The sequence below is a fragment of the Oncorhynchus tshawytscha genome, linkage group LG14, assembly GCF_018296145.1.
Source record: "Oncorhynchus tshawytscha isolate Ot180627B linkage group LG14, Otsh_v2.0, whole genome shotgun sequence".
NCBI classification, from domain to species: Eukaryota; Metazoa; Chordata; class Actinopteri; order Salmoniformes; family Salmonidae; genus Oncorhynchus; species Oncorhynchus tshawytscha.
Genome location: NC_056442.1, coordinates 6,872,448 through 6,892,511, shown reverse-complemented (window position 1 = coordinate 6,892,511; position 20,064 = coordinate 6,872,448). Strand labels below are relative to the sequence as shown.

The window sequence follows — 20,064 nt, the reverse complement described above, 5'->3', positions numbered from 1 at the left end:
GCATTGTAGACTATGTATACTGCCTGCATCTCTGCTGTGTGGATGCTATAACCCCATATCTCTGGTTCCCATCAACAGAAGGGCTGTGGCTACCACCTGGACCTGTTTGTGGTGGGGGTGATGCTGGGAGTGTGTTCTGTGATGGGCCTGCCCTGGTTCGTGGCGGCCACCGTGCTCTCCATCTCCCACGTCAACAGCCTGAAGCTGGAGTCAGAGTGCTCGGCCCCCGGGGAACAGCCCAAGTTCCTGGGGATCAGAGAGCAGCGCTTCACCGGCCTCATGATCTTCCTACTCATGGGCTGCTCCGTCTTCATGACCTCTGTCCTCAAGGTGAGGGAGGTCCGAGGTCAAGACCTCAGATATACACGAGATCAATTACAACACACACACTAACACTTTAGCAGTCACGCACACAAGTGCATGAGCATAGTCCCACACATACATAACCGTTGAAGACTAAATGGAGCGCTGTCTGTCTCTTTCCAGTTTATCCCCATGCCTGTACTGTATGGAGTGTTCTTGTACATGGGAGCGTCCTCACTGAGAGGAATCCAGTTCTTTGACCGTCTCAAGCTGTTTGGCATGCCGGCCAAGCACCAGCCAGACTTCATCTACCTGAGACACGTTCCCCTCAGGAAGGTCCACCTCTTCACCATCATCCAGCTCAGCTGCCTGGTCCTGCTGTGGGTCATCAAGACCTCAAATTATGCCATCGTCTTCCCCATGATGGTAACGTGTGTGTAGGGTGGGTGTGTTGCTGGGGGGGGGTGTGTCTGTGTGCGTGCATGAGAAAGAGATGTCATGTCTGTAAGTTAGCATTTATTAAACTTTTATATTTAATTTGGTATTCACCTTAAGCTTTACATACAGTAGGTACAGCACATGTCGATGTCATTCACAACACTTAGTTGACAGGAGGAGAATGTGAGGAGAATTGCTTCTCTTCTCTAGGTGTTGGCTCTGGTGTTCATCCGTAAGCTTCTGGACTTCATGTTCACCAAGAAGGAGCTGAGCTGGCTGGACGACCTGATGCCTGAGTGGAAGAAGAAGAAACTAGAGGAAGGAGAAGAAGAGGTATACAGTACTTGGTGCTCTTAAACATATTGAAGCCATACAGATATGTTGGCACATTATGACTCAGTCATCTGGGCTTGTAGTGTGTGATTTTAACAGTCACTTTCTTCATTTCTCTCTCTCCAGGAGGAGCCCAGTATTATAGTGGAGGAGGAGGAGGGGATAGTGAATTTGCCACTGGAAGGAAATTACAAGTAAGTCCAACTAACAAAACATCCAGAGACTGTGGGCACTAAAAGGTTAGTTTAAAAAAAACCTGGTACAGGTTTTGGTGACTAACTGTAGAGGGCCATGTTGCGCACAAGTTTTGTCCATTGTTCTGCCAATACTGTGGCACAACCACACTTTTCTTTTAGTGGCAGCAACAGAAACCATGATTACAGCTAATTCAAGAGCGGGGCCTTAATCATCAACACATTTCAGAGGATGTCTTGACCATGAGAACATGCAGCGACTGACAGAGCACCCTTGGTTTTTTGTGTTCTGTAGGAGCGATCCCGCGACGGTGAACATTTCCGACGAGATGTCCAAAGGCTCCTTCGGGAACGTGTGGAATAGTATTAGTCCCAGTGACAGCGCCAAGAAGGAGCCAAGCTCCAAAAGGTTTGGAATGTCCACCAATCAATCACCAAAAATGCCATTTAATCTATTTATTGGACCTGTATATTAGCCGTAAGCCATTTACCTGTCCAATCAACTACTTTCCTGTTTTCTATTGTTCATGGTGTGAATACTGTAAAAGATATTTCATGTGGATATTAATGTACACATCAAAAGGTGGATTTTGTCCCGCCCTTCACAGTAGAGATATAGATGGTCATTAACCTCTATCCTTTCTCATTCCATTCCCATCATAAGCTCCCCTTCCTAACCTCTCAGAAGCTCATTATCCCAAAGGCAAGTGGCTCCCAATCCTCAGTGGCATGGTGTTACGTATCTTGTCCCTCCGTTGCAGTTTTCTAGAACCAACGTGCAGTTTATCATTGTATGATGTGGAGGTGACAATATGAACGTGATGGTCTTTTGTCGTGCACGCGTGCCGTAGTTTGAGTGTGGGACTTCAGTCTTAAGTACCCTGGAGCGACCTGTTATCTCTTGACCCATAAAGATCCAAAGTTTTTATTTAAACAACTCAAACCTGGCACTCAGTTGTAAACAAATGTCCCACGGTGTCTCTCTTTGTTTTGAATGTTTCATGCTCACTGGTTTGGGGAATGTGAATGCATGCGTATGGTGGAGGCACGCACTGCACGCACACGCACACACACACACACGCAGCATGCTCTGGTGTGGTTTGCCTCTGGACAACTGCATGTTTAGGGTGGTTATGCATCATGGTAATATCACCCCAAGTCAATGGATTGCGTGACACTTCTGCCATGCAGGGTTCCAATACATAATGCCGTTCAGTGGTATATGTCGTGTCTCCTCTAATGCTGTTTGTGACACGTAGCCTTTTGTTTTTCAGCGGTTGCGAGAGAGGACATAAGAGGAAGGACTCAAAGTTGGACAGGGAGACGAGTTTGTGATCCATACCGGCTTCGTCACCGCTCTGCGCAAAATAACTCATCTGACGTGCCACACTCAACCACCTCTGAACTGTGCTGCACCATGCGTTCTCGTCATGTAAGACTGTGTGTGTGTGTGTGCAACTCACGTAAATCTTTTAGAAACAGTGTTACCCTATGGAGGAACCAACAAACATTAACTGTGATTATTTTCTATGTATGTCAATGTATGGTGATACCAGCAACAGAGGAAGCAAGGAATTCATATTATTATGTGTATCTACCCGTGGGCCAATTTATTACATATGTAGGATCTTAATTTGAGAAAGTTTTGTACAGTAGGGAAATAATCCTGAAGTAACATGAAATGTGTGGATTATAATTAATGGACATTTTTGTAAGGGCTGAACATATTTTCATAAGGTAAAATCAAGTCTGAAATTTTTTGGTGAAAATGACAAAACTTCAGAAGCCTTTTTAAACCGTAAATACACTACATGTTTTACAAGTATTTCTGCAACAGGGTGACCAAATTAAGATCCTACATCTGTGTCAACCAAATGGTTTTTAAAGAAACTTTACTTTAACGGAATTGTTTGTATTTTGTATGTTTTTTTTCTATTTTTTCAACATAGTAATCCTTTAAAAAAAATCTATTACAATATACAATGAAAATCTTGTTCATGGAATAAGCAATGTGTGTTTTGTTTTGTAATTTGACATCACTATCGGGTCTGTGCACTTAACGATACGAAAACAGTATACTGTATATGTATCAAATTAAAGTGTTAAATGTACAATTTTTTTTCATGAAAGCTCATTTGTAAAATTTTCGCTGACATTTTCCTGAAGATTTGTTAATAGTATTTTTTTCTCCATTACAGTGTGGAGGCAGGTCAGTGTTATATTTCAGGCATTGGGGACCATTACATTCCAGTTAGCATGGCAGCATAGCCCTGCCATTCTATACCTATTGGGAATGTGATTCCTATAGGGTTTTAACCATAGACTTACAAAGAACATCTTGTAGTAATTTATAGGATCTCTGGTTTTAACGATCAAATTGTCTCTGAATGTCTTTCGATGACCGTGTAGAGATACAGAGCCTTCAGAAAGTATTCACACCGCTTGACTTTCACCACATTCTGTTGTTACAGCCTGAATTCAAAATGAATAAAATTGATTTTCTTTGTCACTGGCCAACACACAATATACCCCATAATGTCAAAGTGGAATTATGTTTTTTTGAAATTAACAAATGAATTCAAATGAAAATTTCAAATGTATTGACTCAGGGAGTCGAATACTTATCTAATAAAGATATATTCCTGTTTTTTTTCCTTCATTTTTACAGATGTTAGAATTTTATTCCAATTTGACAGAGTATTTTGTGTAGCTCTTTGACAATTTTTTGTTTTACAATTAAATCAATTTTAATCCCACTTTGTAACACAAAATGTGGAAAAAGTCAAGGGGTGTGAATACTCTCTGAAGGCACAGTACGTGTACATGTGTGTTCCACGGGCATACAAATGTGTTTTACCGGCATACTGTTCCAGTCACCCTGTCGGTACGTTATGTGATATCTTCTCCTGCATTCCAGTTTGTTTGACACCTACAACGTGATGTTGTGTTCTGATTCTGAACTACCAGTAACTGTATTTAAACACCTGCACAAAGGTGAATCAAACTTAACGGTGTCTTTCTACAGGCTGTTGTGGTTCATTGATAGAAATGCAATAATAGCTTTGTGAAAAAAAGGGCAAAATGTAATAAAGTGAAGACTCTTAACGATGTACTATACATAGTATATTTTATTCATGTTTAAAATGTTACTAATATGTTACTAATAACGTTGAATTGGGGTAACCGAAAACGTTTGGTTTTTATGTTGTCGACGTCTCTCCCATTGTATTGTGTTGTGATGGACTTTACTTATTAAAGAAATAATAATGGGTCAATATAACATTTTGGCCACTTGTAGAAATCTGCCTTAAAATGTAGTATTGATGGCTGAGAAGACAAGTTTATGTTTCAGAATTTATCGACTCATCTGTGTAAAATGATCAATTCAGATATTTGTTGTTCTATTATAAATGTGATTTGTTATACGAGAGAAAGAGAAATGTACGAAACAATAAAGTGACTCAAGCATCCTTTCATTTGGTGAACGTTCATATCTTGGCCATCCACTTCTGTTCGAGATTAAATGATACCAACACTCATTAACCGCTAACACATCACAGTTCAAAACCAAATCGCCAATGACATTACCTCCTTTAAATCTGCTCCAATAACTTGCCTCATCTACAGTGCTCTCCACAGTCTCAATAAAGGAACTGGGCCCCTATCCTTGGCCTTTGAGGTGCTGGGTGTCCTCTGCCTTTGGGGCATATCTCACCCGCACCCACTGGGGTGTAGCGGGTGTGGGTCTGCCCCCCCTCTCCGCCCATGGTCAAAGTGGAAGAGAACCAGTCACTCTGCCTGAACACGCCAAACCACCAAATCTGAAGAGGATTTCACAACATATTTATTAGAAATGTCCTTAATTAAATAATACATTCACTAAGCACCTAGCTAAGTGTTACACTCTACTTGTTTAGGTTATCAAGGAGAAAATACATGTACTACAGTGGAGGCTGGTGAGGGGAGGACGGCTCATAATAATAGCTAGAATGGAGTAGATGGAATGGCTTCATACACATGAAAACCATGTGTTTGATACCATTCCAATCACTCCATTCCGAGCATTATTAAGAGCTGTCCTACCCTCACCAGCCTCCACTGACTTGTACTACATGGTGTGCAATGTGTAACTGCAGTCTTTTTTAAATGCATGTGATTGAGGTTTCTGTTCTGTGTGTGTGTAATGACTGCATATAAATCACAGGAGGTTGGTGGCACCTTAATTGTCGAGGACGGGGTCGTGGTAACGGTTGGATCGGAATCAGTGGAATGGTATCAAACACATTGGTTCCCATGTGTTTGAAGCCATTCCATTTGCACCATTCCGGTCATTATTATGAGCCGTCCTCCCCTCAGCAACCTCCTGCGAATACTCGCCATACGGTATGTGAGATTGTGTGCGAGACTGTGCGCTCTCTTGCTGGCTTGCATTTGTGCATGCTATCCCATGCCATGCATCCAATACATCTCAGGCCCTTCCTCCAGTACTGTACCTGATTATGTGTGATCCAGCTCTCCTCCAGCTTGTTGCCGTGCTGCTGACACAGCATTAAAGCCTTGTTGAGGATGGCGTTGGCCAAGGCCTCGTGGCCCGCCAGCACGTACATGTAAGCTCTGAGGTGCAGCACCCGGGGCGCGTACACCTTGTTGGTCGAGTACTTCCGGTTGAACTCTGTGAAGTGCTGCATAAGAAATACTATGGCTGTTAGAACAGTTTCAGGGAAAACATTTATAATATATATCATACACAGCTGTGTGTGTGGTTATGTGAAGGCATGTCCGAATGTGAGCGTGCAGACACTCTTTTCCAGAGCAATTAGTGTTAAGTGCCTTGATCAAGGGCACATCGGGAGATTTTTCAAATAGTTGACCCAGGGATTCAAACCAGCAACCCTTCGGTTTCTGGCCCAACGCTCTTAACCGCTAGGCTACCTTCTGTGTGCTCTGGTAGATGGCTTTGATGTGTTGGTTGTGCTCCACCAGGGCCTTTCTGAACAGCAGCACACGACACTCCAGGAACATGACCACGCCATGGATGGATGAGGGAGACTGTCGGGTCACTCCACAGGCCTTGGTGTAGAAGAAACAGGCCTTCTCCCACTCACACAGACGGGCATACCTAGGCCGAACGACACACACACACACACACACACACACACACACACACACACACACACACACACACACACACACACACACACACACACACACACACACACACACACACACACACACACACACACACACACACACACACACACACACACACACACACACACACACACACACACACACACACACACACACACACACACACACACACACACACACACACACACAGCAGGGGTGGACAAGAGTATATCTTCGGGCTGCATTTTGAAAGGCACAACATTGTAGAAAATTTTGCTAGAAATATGTTATGTAGAACAGAAATGCCTCTCTGGCATGTACAGAAAAGAATCATGTGGGCTCTATCTATAAAATTTCTATCAGTCCACAGAGCCAGAGCAAAGTAGAGGTTTGACTCTTGTCGGCCACCAGGTTAGGGTCTGACTGGGACTCCTCCGCAAAGGTGTAGCACTCCTCAAACGGATGGAAGGCAAAGCCTGGAACACACACCATGAGACCCAACCTATGGTAGTGGTCCTCTGTAGTTCAGTTAGTAGAGTATGGAGCTTGGAATGTCGGTGCGAGTCCCAGGACCAACTATACATACAATGTATATGCGCATGACTAAGTCACTTTGGATAAAAGCGTCAACTAAATGGCATTTATAATTATTATCCATTAGTTCCTTAACTAAGATATGTCACGTGGAGATTGTGTCCCACAGGCATGGAATATCCAACTTGCCTGAGTAGAGCAGGAAGTCAAAGCAGCCTGCATAGAGCCAGCCTTTAGCCGTGCTGATGCGTGTCCTGTTTCCCAGGTACTCCAGACTCTGCATCAGCTGGACACACTACTCATACCTGGGTATCATAGTATTCAACAGTAGATAAGGTACACATCCCAGTAAAAGAAACAAGTAGAAGTAGGGCTTCACCTCTGTGTGAGGAGGAGGGTGTGTGTGAAGGACAGAGATCACCAACATGTCCAGGCCCCGGCGGTTCGTCAGCTTGCTGAGTTGCTCTGCTCGGGGACCTGAGAAGTAGAACTACTTTCAATACTGAAACTTTTTTGATGTTTATTTTTTCTCTCTCCGTCTTGTCTCGCTTGCTTACACCCTTATTTATTTCAACCGAACACACACTACCTCACCCATGCAACACACACATCCTCTCCTCTCCTCACCATACCGGGCGGAGTCGTGCAGAGTAGAGCTTGACGGTGGAGAGGGTGCGCATGAAGTAGCTGGTGAGGATCAGGCCCTCCATGCAGTCAGGCAGCTCAACACAGGTTCCACACAGCATCCTCTCATAGATCTTACACTGGTCATCTAGACCACTCAGCTGACAGTACTGGAGGTAGTCAATGTACGAGAAGATGGTCTAGAGACAGAGTAGGTGTGTCTGTGTGAGAGGGATGTTGAAGAGTGTATGAATGACTGTATACCAGGGTTCCCCAACTGGCGGCCCGCATGCTTTTATTTGGCCCCCCCCTCCAAGTTTTCGGAGCAAAAAAATGTGTTATTGTTTGACAGACTAAAAACGCCAGGTAGTCAGTGGCAAGTGATTTTAATTTAGGAAATATTTTCCCAAATATTCCCACTCATTATAGAGAGAAATGTGATGTATACAAACCTAAGGAAGGTTTGAAATTATTATGTTTTGGTCAAATATTACATTGAATCTGTTTGGGCTTCTTGTGGTCATTTTGCAGTCTACAAATTATTTGTAATTACTGTATGTTTCCGACCACCTTGTTCTCCTCTGCACTCTTCTGGGCTGAGTTCATCTCCATAGTGATGGCCAGCGATGCTCTCCTCATGCAGCCAATCTGCCACATGTATGGCAGACAGCAGATCTGCTCGTGGAGGAAAGCCAGCTTCTTCTCTCTTTGGACATGACAACAACAATAACACCTAAACAACAAAACCTTTAAAAAGTGGCGCATGCACACGATTGTAAGATCCATTCAATTGTTTGTGGAGCGCCTCCATCACCACTGTGCTAGTTTATTTTTATAAAGCGTTTTACTGTTTGAGTTGAATGCAGATAAATGATGAAATTGTCGGTTGTGGTATGTTTTGTCGTCAATAAATGGAAAATAGTTGATATTATAGTGCTTGCTATATATAAAATATATATATGAATTTGTTTAATCTTTATAGGAGCTTGTTGAACATAGAACACACCCAGGGCTGTCAACGTTCTTGGATCTGTAGCAGATTCTTCATCTTCTCACAGACATACTTCAGGGACATGGCCACGCAGTTCGTAGGGAGACGTCTGTTCAGGAGCCGTAGGGCGCTAGCAAACATGCTCTCAGTCTCCTCGATTTGGCCTGTGTTGTACAACACCTAAATGTACAATAAATGGTACACTTCAGTTTGAGAAAAGCGAGGTTCCAGTTTGAGACAGGTTCCAGTTTGGAGTAGGAGGGCCAGACATTGGTCTTTACAATGAGAACTATTGACACAGCAGCAACTGTCTGCTATGTTTTATAGATATCTTTCATACACATCTTAATCTTTGTGAACTGTTCTTAAGATCTGTGGTTCATAAGTGTAAGTTAAGATGGGTGTATCTTGGCTATAAAATATCTTTGTACTTTTCTGGTGGTACTTTTCAATGGTTCATTAGAGATAGCGCATCATTGAAAGTCAAAAAGGCTATTGCAAAGCTTATGATTATTAAAGATGTAATTTAAGTATAACTCTGACTGGTGTGTAGTTTGTAACTCTCCTCATTTGGTAAAGCAGAAATATGCCACCACAAAGGACACACACACCCTGAGGTTGTTGGAGAGGTAGGCCGAGGCTGCGGCTGTCTCTAGCAGGTAATAAAAGGTTTTGAGCACGTCGCCCACGCCCGTGCAGTGGCGCACCATGGGGCACAGCACACACTCCGTCACCTGGACACACATACACTTCCTGGTTCTGTCCACTGTGGTGTTGTACTCATCTACCATAGAATCTAGTTCAACAAGAACTCGTCCTCCTCACTGAGGCACGCAAACACACAAATACATTTGTTATGAAATCAGCCCACTTGTATTACTGGCCAGCTGATCTGGGACCAGGGGTAGAGTATAAAACCTTATCTGTTGGGAAGCAAAGGGCTGACCTGGTTCAGTTGAATAGACTCGGAGAGGTGGAGAGGAGAACAACGCCAACAGCACACATCAAATCAAACCTAAATGGTTACTTCGATCAGTTGGTTAGAGCGTCACTATTATCAATCTGCATGAGCGTGTGTGTGAAGTGTTTGGGCAAGCATGAGTGTTTGTGTCTGTCTCTCAGGGAGTGTTTGCGTGTGTTTCTCAGCTTGCATGTGCTTCTTTAGCGGAGAGGTCAGTGGGCTCCTCACTCACCCTTGGGGAGCCCCAGTGTATTTTGGCCCAGGAACAGGGCCTCCCCAGACTCTTGGATGTTGAGCAAACTCGGTTGGATCTCGATGAGGTTGTTCCCTATAGCCGCCTTGTGGCCGAAGCTGAACTGGACGATGTCGCAGTCCCTGCAGCGGTGGACCTGTTTGAGGAAGTAACTGGCACAGAGTGAAAGTTTTCCTTGTCTGCGCTAGCCTCAGCTCCACTACTGACCTTCACGGGCGTCTTCTTGGCTGTCCTGGACACAGTAGCAGTTGAGCGCGCCCCAGCACTCTGACTCCTTGGTGAGTTGCTGGGTGAACTGCTTGGGCTTGGAGCCGTACTCAAACGTGCCCGACTTGAACAGGGAGGCGAGCGACAGGTTGAGCTTGTCAGGGTTTTCTGACTCTGGCAGGATGTTGATGAGCTTCTGCGTGGTGATGGTTTGGCCGATGAAGGCAGCACACTTCCCCACCACCTGTTCCGCTGGCTGCAGGTGGTCTAGGTGGGCCAGGGCCATACCTGAATAGAATTCACTTTTATTAGTAGCTCAGTTGGTAGAGCATGGAGCTTACAACGCCAGGATAGTGGGTTCGATTCCTGGGACCACCCATATGTAAAATGTATGCATACATGACACTAAGTCGCTTTGGATAAAAGCATCCTCTAAATGGCATATATTATTATATTATTAGTAGGCCTATAGACATGCCTGGACAGAAAACATCCTTAATGACTTGAGTGTTTTATTTATGAGTCATTTCTATCAAATAAGACTAATGAGATGAGGTTGTAGTGTTTGGGGGCAGAATACAGGAACCCTGTACTACACCTTTCAATGTCAGAGAGATGGGAACTTTGTGGAATTTGGCAGCTTCTCCGACAAAACAGACCAAAGCACGGTCGACAAAATGGTCCAGGGCTGTGATCTTGTGAGATTTCAACATGGATGCCCTGGGTGACCCTGCAACCTTAGTGTTTCACAAACTGGGAAACCTGCCACTCATATATTCTCAGCCAATAGGTCTGTCTGTTTCACAGATAAGGGTGTTAATAGGCCGGGGAACCTGCCACTCAGACATTTTCAGCCAACAGATCCATCTTCCTACCCAGCGCTCCGGCCCTGGCATCCTCCTCTTGCCCCACCTGGCTGAGTTTGGAGCAGTGTACCACCAGGGTGGGCTCAGGGAACAGGATGTCTACGTCTTTAGCCTCATCCTCCTCCTCAATCATGATCAGATTGCCCAGATTACAGACTCTTCAAGAGCTCCTCGCAGTAGTATGGAACTCCATGGCTTCTCTCCACCAGGAGCCTATAAAACACATTACATTTTTAATTTATACATATGTTTTTATAAGGTAACTCCGGCTTCTTCTGTGAGATATTCATGTACTGAGACAATGACAGCCTTAGAATGAGTCTTCATAAAATAGCTATACAGTCGACAAGCCAATTCAAGTGTGTACATTTAAATAAATGACTTTTGACTTCCTCTGGATAACGATGCATCAGTTTAGTTTCTGTATTCACAACAGTCCCAATTCCCAAGCCATTGTCTTTGAGGAGTCTACGGTCAAATGCTTGTATTTGTCCTGTATCACTGCATGTACAAGTGGGTAACCTCAACGTGTGTGAGGTGTGAAACTCTCAACTCCCCCCGAGACACCCTCGGAGAGTCGATATGTGTAATGTATGTATATTCACACAGTGTGTGTGTGCGCGTGTTTGTGTACACGTACAGCTCCACCTCGCTAGGGATGCGGATCACCCCCAGGATCTGGCAGGCTAGCTGGGCGATAATGGGGGGGGCTCCAGCCCAGGCAGGTTAAGGTAGAGGGTCCGGGGGTCCTTGATGATGCTGCTAAGCTCCGGGAAGGGCCCGCTCTGACTGGTGTGGGGGTGTGCCATACACACTGGTGTGGGGGTGTGCCATAAGAACCGAGGCTCTTTCACATGCTTCGAGCAGGAAGGCCAATGAGGCTTGAGCCACAAAGTGATCCTGGTCCAGCACGTATGCGCACGGCTCGTCCTCGGCGAACTGGACAGACCACACACACACGTAGTCATCAAACAATCAATTGCCACCTAAGTTATATTTTTACATCATCCACGCTATTATCTTCCACAGTACATTGCAAAAAACTCCAGAAAGTAGTTCCTCATCTTCTTGTTCTTCTTGACTGTCCATCAGTGACATCCTTGGACACAGGAAACTAAAAGCATAGAACAGATCTTACAGAAAAGATCCATCTACCCTCGTTAGCTACTACGAAACAGAATAATAAGTTTCAGAAAAGCAACGTTCAGAGATCTCACCTACCTTGACTAACAGGATATCATTGAGAAGGCAGACGTTCTGCCTCATCTTTGGGTCGAGGATCTTGGTGAGCAGGACACTCTCTCGCTCGGCATAGCTCTTACAGTTCTACACTGACCTGACTCCATCCTTTGCTGTTCTGTATACCACCTCAGCCAGCAGGCGGCACTTGCCATAGCCGACAGGCCCCTCGTAGATCAAAACATTGTTGTTGCCTCCAAGAAGCCCTTTAGCATGCTGGAGTACACTTCAATTTCTTTCTCTCAGCCTAGGAAGCATTTGAGCACAACATATCATTCAAATCAATGTGATCTTCCACGATGAATGCATGTCATTCATAATCGTCAATACGTGAGAAAACTCACCCAAAAGAGGATATCCCTCCTCTCTCTCAACGGACATAGGTGCTTTACCAATAGTTCTGGAGATGAGATTTTGTTTAATAAGTATGTATGTTCTTATTACAATTGCAATATGTCTCACTATGTAGCATTTCAATACAAGAAAGCCACAACAATGCACTTAATTATCTAACATGACAATAGTACAATGCTCGATATGAAAGTGAGTATGAGTCATGAGTTAATGGACTATAAATGATGTTGGTCACATCAGATGGTCGTACATCTGATGTTTATTGGCCATGAACTGATATAGGACTCCGGTGTTCTTGACTACCTTCATGGCTTTCTTGGGCAGCTCGTTAAAATAAAACAAAGGCAGTTTTGAGTAGTAGCAAGTCTCGACCAATCACTAACAGCAAAGGACAAAGTGGTAGAGTTCAAAGTTCGTAGGTTAAACTGGTAAAACTTGTACAAAATCTGAACATAATCGTATGCGAGTTAAAATAATATAAAAGGGGCTACAACAAGTTATTGTAAGGTGGCAGTGGCAAAGCACAGTTCCACCTGAGAGTTCAAGAGGATGTCAAGGTGGATTGTACCTGTCATGCCTCACTGGATGTCCTACTACACCACATAACATTGGGCCTGTGGTTACTCCAACAGAGACAGTCCTGTTGGACAACATTGGACCTTTTGTTAACTAACTCCTAACATTTTTTGTAGGAGTTGATACATTTTTCATAAGGGAAAATCAAGTCTGAAATTTCTAAGTGGAAATTACACAGAAGCCTTTTTAAACCTCAAATACACTACAGGTTTAACATGTCCTGCAACAGGGTGATCAAATTAAAATCCTACATCTGTAGCTTGATAAAAAGTAAAGGCATGTGGTCCTAGAATATTAGGCTGAAACGGGCCTTACTTGAGGTTTCGGATCTCTTTCTGGCAAAGGTCATGTAAGGCGTGGGCACTCTCATCCTCCCGCTTGTCCCCAGGGAGCCCAAACAGACAGAGGAAAGTACAGCCCTGCAACAAACTCCTTGTTATTTAAAAACATACAGTGGATTTGACTGAAGAAGAAAGTCTTGGTGAGTACCCCCATTGTTTCTGTTTCTTATTAATTGTGTTTGTTGTTTTTCTCATTGCCACCGGGAACAGAGAACTGCTGGTGTCACGCCCTGGCCATAGAGAGGCTTTTATTCTCTATTTTGGTAAGGACAGGGTGTGACTAGGGTGGGCATTCTAGTTTCTTCATTTCTATGTTTTCTATTTCTTTGTTTTTGGCCAAGTGTGGTTCCCAATCAGAGGCAGCTGTCTATCGTTGAGTAATAAAGAATCATGAACACTTACCATGCTGCATTTTGGTCCATGCCTTCCCATGACGAGCGTAACAGCTGGGGTGTATTCATTAGATCACACCGTACCAAAACGGTTTGCAACAAAGTGTTTCTTATTGTACAAGTTCAGGTTAGTCCCTCCCAGTTTCATCCTGTTTGCTTGCATTTGGTTCCTAGTGAATAAACCTCCAGGATTCCACCTTGAATAAAACACCGACTGACCTTGTCGAACATGAACACTTTGTTGACCCTCCTGTGGTGCTTGACTATTTGCTGACCGATGCCAATGGCAGCCTGGTGGATGGTCGTACACTGCTCCTGGTCACTTTCTCCTCCCTTGAACAGCATGTTGATAAACACTATGGTGGCCGGGCGCATCTCAGACAGTATTCCAGAGGCTAGTCGTCATCTAATGAGGGAGGAGAGGTCAGAATAGAAAACCATGCCAACGTTCCAGTGACCATACTAGCATACTTATTAGAATGTTTGCTCAATGCATTTCTTAATTCTAGGTAAGTAGTCGTTTGGACATTAAAACAGAGCCTACATTTATACATTCAAAAATACATGATTCTGATTTTGAAAAACAAGGTAGGTAGGTTCTTACATTGTGCAAAACCGTTTTTCATGACGTACTTCCGTAAAGTTTTCTCAAGCTCGGCTCTCCTCACACACTCTGTAGACCAAAAAAAGGACTGGTTAGGATGTTACAACACAACCGTGCAAGTAGAAATATCACAGGCTGATATCTAGCTAGTCTCTTTACTGTACCTCTTGTCACTATTTCATGCTCTACAGACGTTCCTATTGAATCCTGGTACTTCTCAACAGAGAAACTGGGCTCTCGCTTGATGTATCGCACCTGCATTGTATGACACTATTTACATACAGTCATCTGTCATAGCTGTATCCATCTATCCATCCATTCTCTATGGGGTCAATGGCGATGTCGTCCCTCTCACATCTCACATAGTTCCCAGGCGTTAGGTGACAAGATGATTGTGCTGGCCACCGCCAACCCCTCTGCCAGCCGCACCTCGTCCACCGCCCGGCCAATCACCACAAAGTACTGACTGATCTCGCCTCCTACGATCACCTTGGAGAGCTTCCCAGCGGATATACCTTGGGACAGCAGAGGATGAAGGGTATCATATTTGAGGTTCTAGTTGCCTATGAAGTCAAGTGTAGCCGGATAATCAGGGCACAAATTCACAAAGCGTAGAGTACTGATCTAGGATCAGGTCCCCCTTATTCAAATCAAAATGAAATCAAATTGTATTGATACACATATTTAGCAATGTTATTGCAGGTGCAGTGAAATGCAAGTGTTCCTTATGGGTTTTAAAGGAAAAACTGATCCTAGATCTGCACTCTTTGTGAATACAGGCCCTGGTGTTATAGCACAAACACGTCTCTCGGCCTGTATGAGACTCAGACAAGCACCTATTTTAACTTTCAGCTGACAGCCCACTTCCATCTCCCGGACTCCACACTGGTCCTAGATGTTGAGGCTGCATTTGACCACCAGGGAGATTACTTCACTGAGCTGGACTCTCTCCACCGTCCATAGAGCCAAGATGGCATCGCCTGTGATTAAAAGTGGTCTGGCCATGACGAGTAGAATAGTACTGTAGCTAGGAATTGTGATCATGGTGAATCTTTGTCTTAAAACTGAGAGGGAAGCCTATTGTTACCTGCATAATTCAGAATATCTCCCCCAGCATCAATGATATATGAAATACAGGCAACAAACATTGCTTGGTAATTATTTTTTTTAGACTAACTTAGTCTAAGTTAAGTTAACTAACAGTACATCAGGTTAGATTGATATTGTATTGCTTTAACTTAATGAAACCACAGCTAATTTACGACTGACTGTTTCCCCAATGTAGCTGTTGAGTGTGCGTGTGAACTCGTCTGCTCCATAGCCTTTCTTGCTACTCAAACTGAATTTCTCAGTCAGATTAGTGAAGCCTAAAAAATATACAAAATGGATTAGTTGACTTCTAGCTAGTGGGTTAGCAAACGTTAGCTAGCTAGCTTCTAAATGTAGATCGAAACGGGATTCCAGCTCATGTTAGCTAGCGAGATAGCTAATGTAGCTAGCTACTGAGATGAGCTTGCCTGATACATCCGCGAAGAGAAGGACTCCAAGGAAGTTCTCTACGTAGGAGATATCGTTAGTGAGGGTGCTGTAGACAAGATCAGGTACATGGGCAGCTATTTTGCTTATTTTGTACGAGTTCTCTATCTCCCCCTCCTCCGTTATCCAACCCATTTTAGCTGTAGTTTAGGGGCATCATTACGAAGGGCTATATAAATACATTTTATTTTATTTTATTTGATCATGTTTTTCCGTTGAGCGAATCTTGAACGGTCGTTTTTTTTCCGTGAACGTTCTAGAATTCAGCTGTTCACTACAAACTCTGGTTCACCATTTCAAAAAGAAGTAGCTATTATAAGTATTTTTTTATAACTAAAAACGACGTTACTTGAATGCCATGCATTTCGGTTTCAGGACCATGGACAGAGCTTCTTTGAGACGCAAAACCACAGTTTCCCAACTCTAGTCTAGTACATAAACTACTATCATTGGCACAACAGTTGAATGTTGTGATGGGTTTTTTTCAGCACCATGAACAGAAAGAGTTTGGGATTCCATTTGTATGGATGCATGGCTAGTCAAAAACATAGTACAGCAAACACAATGAAAGAGTTTAATTTTGCAGAGCAGGTTTTGATACATATGGGATAAAAAAACAAATTCACACAAATGTTACCAGATAGTTTTGCACATTATATCTGAGTTTTTACCATGTTCCCTTTCTTTCAACATTACAAATATAGAAAATAATGTTAATTTATGGAAAAATATTTGTATAATTTGACAACTGACCTGATGCATTGTGCACCACAAAGTTAAGGAAGAATACATTATCTGTTTTTTCATCACATAATGTAGAGTAAACAATCTAAGTACTTCCAACATTGTATCAACATCACAACAATGCTAAGCAGTATGGCTTTTTAGTATGGCTTTTAGTTTTTGTCAAGGCTCATCATTTGTAGCACAGTATCCAAGTTTCTCTTGAACAAGGAAGCGTTTGTCTTCTTTCAATGATCTTCTTGACGTTTGTTACTGAAATAAACAATAAACCAAATGATCAATCTGTGACACCATACAGTAACATGGTTTAGTGGGAGAGAGAAAGATACAGAGAAAAAGAGTGTGACATAAAAAAAAAAAACAATTGATCAAATATTGATGTAGGCAAGACACTCCATTTACAAACTTGTCTGAAATGGCACCATATGCACTCGTTTTAATCAGAGCCTTAGGCCCACTATATAGGGAATATGGTGCCCTTTCATACAGCTTCTGATTGTGTTCTGATGTTTACCTTTTCCCTGAGGTTTTGGAGGTCATGACCCAGAGTAAATACTCTTTGGCAGCCAAGCTGTCTAGGACCTTGTTCACGTCACTGGTGAAGCTCCCATCTACATGTCTTCTGCTCATTGGACCATTCCTGCTCTCCTCTGCAGATCTAGGTACAGTACACAAGATAACACACACTTGTCAGTGGTTCCAAACACAATACTTCCACACACAATACTTCCACACACAATACTACCACGCACAATACTTGCACACACAATAATTCCACAATCAATACTTCCACACACAATACTTTTGTACACAATTACCAACCACGTTGGGTTCAACTTTTAGTCGGCCGAAGCAAGAATACACATTTTCTTCAGGAAATGTTCCCTTTTCTAGTTACGCCTTATGACTATTGGATGATTTCGGGAGTAGTGATCTGTAGCTGTAGTCATTCATTGTGCATTAGAGGACACCTTTGTTCCCTGAACAGGTGTTTATGCACACAGCAACTGTGTGATACGTTCTCTTCCAACCCAGTCAACACAGTCATCCGAGGGGCAAATATCAATAAATGTATCAATAAATGCAGAGCATAGTTTAATGGGATTTATTGGGCACGACCACATGAAATGTCAAAACAGGCCTTAAGAAAGCAGAAAGCAACGGTGCGGCAATGGATAAATTAGCTAAGTTGTTGATGATCTTTTCTCTCTCTCTCTCTTCTTCTCGCGTTAGACATGACACACACGATGTTGGTGCTGTAGGGTGAAGGGAAGCCTACTCTCGTCTGGCCCGTCCTGATTTGAGCCAGGAAACAAAGTCCTTGGCCGCCTGGTCCTGTAGGTAGGTGCTCACGTCGCTGGTGTAGGTCCCATCGGCATGGCGTTTGGATGGAGCACTAGATGGAGGTAGAGAGGAAATGGTGTGATAGATACAAAACTCCACTCAACCAATTATAGTACTGTGAAATCATTCTGGCTCAGCTAAAATGGCCTCTGAGATCTTATAACTGTTTTTCACTAACTTTGCTAGTAAAACACTCAAATATTGTATTTTAAGTGTTTGTATTGATATAGAAGTTGAGGATAAGTTGATAATGAAAATGGATGAATAACATGAAGTTACTTTGTTTGACTTGGAAGTACTGTGTATATGAATATGTTGCTCAGTACATTACTATCCTTTCTCTGCATGTACAAACAATGCCATAATATACATTGTGCTTCAGACAAACATTTTTGGGATGATGTTTAAATCTGTAATGTCTCCATCCAAATCTTTGATTGTTCATCTCAAGATATACCAGTATTCATCACAGTAAAAGTTTCCAAAAGACTGAACTGTCCTGGTTCTCATTAAGAAAAATACATTATTATTTCTCCACCCCGCAGTATAATATCAGTCATAAGCCTAGAAATATATAATATTACTCTGTTGGAACACTCACCCACTCCTCTTGGAGTTCATAAGCCATTGAACAAAGTCCTGAGCCATCCTTTCTTCCTGGTATTTACTGTAGTCGTTAGAGAAGGTTCCCTCGGAATGTCTCTTCACGTTAGGCACGCCCACCAAATCCTCCAATAGTGGGTCTGCTGTCTCTAAGCTACAGGAGAAGAAGAATCTTTAATGCTGAAATGATGCTGATAGATGCCTCATTATAGTCTAATTTTGATTGACAGTTGCTGTTGGATACATGTACATTATGTGTTAAACACTAGTCATTCCGTCTGTAGTCTACGTTGATACTGTGCGTTGTGCGCTTTTTTTCCCCTATGATATGATCTGAAAATATTTGTTAAAATATCCCGTGGAAAATTGGAATCATTTCCCCCACCCATAGAAAATATACAATTTTTGAGCTGTACCTTGAGTTGTCCTCAGCCTCTTGTAGAGGGACTTGCCAACTGCTCTGTACGATGACCAGGAGGAGAACACCAGCGAGGGAGTGGATGCCAAACATTGTGACCTGCAGACAGAACCACAATTGAGTAACTTAGCCGAAGACAGTCATGTCCATTTTACATTGACAAGCAAAATGCTCCATATCAAGCGTTCATCCACTGACAAAATCAAAGGTTTTGTTCACAATGGAAAAACAAATCCCGTTTTGAAACAGATTTTCCAAAATCAATTAAGACGTGTCCTGGCTGCAAGCAACTCACCTGCTCCTGTTAACGTGCGGGTAGATGAGATGAAATGTGTGTCTGAGAGAGAGTGAGATCCTCTGCTTCAGTCCTGGTTCCTTGTGGATGTATCTTGGTGATCTGACTGGCTGTGGGGGTCTTATATAGCATGGCCATAAGGCCGGGTCTGCTCCGGTGGCCCAGTCCTCCCGCTCTCCCACTCTGTTACACCCATTTGTTACTCTCAATCCATTACACATAGGGCCCCGTTTGGTTGCAGTGGATTAACTCGCAATGAAACGTCTGTTTAAAATGGAAGATGTGGCATTATCCATGCGAGAAAACAGCTGTCACTTAGGTGTAGAAATCAAACAAGATGACATCCTGTCAAATAGTGTGTGTGTGTGTGTGTGTGTGTGTGCGTGCGTGTGTGTGCGTGTGCGTGTGTGTGTGTGTGTTTACTGTAAATGGGAAGCTGAGTCAGGGTTCGTGGATTATATTAACTATGATAGAATCAGAGATGGAAACTATTTTTGGGGTGTTTTTCCTTTGGTCACCCATTTAAGACAAGAACATTTCCATTGTGGGTCCTGTTGATCATCCCCTTTTAGATAACATGAATTCATGTGTTATTCAAAGCTTAAACCTGCATTACCGTTTACTGAATGTACTTATAAACCATTTACAGATGATATCCAATTATTATGTCAAACCAAAGTCATTTTGATTTTTGATTATATAGTACCAGTCACGTTTGGACACACCTACTCGTTCAAGGGTTTTTCTTTATTTTTACAATTTTCTACGTTGTAGGATAATAGTG

General features: G+C 43.0%; 2 protein-coding genes and 1 pseudogene across 6 annotated transcripts in view; 1 reads left to right on the top strand and 2 right to left on the bottom strand.

Annotated features, from left to right (window-relative positions):
- LOC112266457 (sodium-driven chloride bicarbonate exchanger-like) overlaps positions 1-4,738 on the top strand; it is a 53,468-nt gene extending 48,730 nt beyond the window's left edge. For 3 of the 5 annotated variants that reach the window (XM_042296973.1, XM_042296972.1, XM_042296975.1), the window contains 5 exons: positions 79-330; positions 487-729; positions 952-1,074; positions 1,201-1,268; positions 1,564-4,738. In XM_042296973.1, the coding sequence (XP_042152907.1) occupies positions 79-330; positions 487-729; positions 952-1,074; positions 1,201-1,268; positions 1,564-1,744 (867 nt within the window). In that variant the 3' untranslated portion in view covers positions 1,745-4,738. The remainder of the gene's footprint in view (positions 1-78; positions 331-486; positions 730-951; positions 1,075-1,200; positions 1,269-1,563) is intronic. The other 2 variants (XM_042296976.1, XM_042296974.1) reach the window with 2 other exon arrangements.
- On the bottom strand, positions 4,729-16,011 carry LOC112266456 (annotated as a pseudogene).
- Positions 16,012-16,436: 425 nt separating this feature from the next.
- LOC112266455 (glucagon-1) lies at positions 16,437-19,935 on the bottom strand. The gene is made up of 6 exons (XM_024443928.2): positions 19,281-19,935; positions 18,984-19,084; positions 18,566-18,721; positions 17,900-18,016; positions 17,135-17,278; positions 16,437-16,872 (listed from the first exon to the last, which is right to left on the bottom strand). Exons 2-6 carry the CDS (start codon positions 19,076-19,078, stop codon positions 16,848-16,850), a joined length of 537 nt encoding a protein of 178 aa, XP_024299696.1. The 5' UTR covers positions 19,079-19,084; positions 19,281-19,935; the 3' UTR covers positions 16,437-16,847.
- Positions 19,936-20,064: the final 129 nt, after the last annotated feature.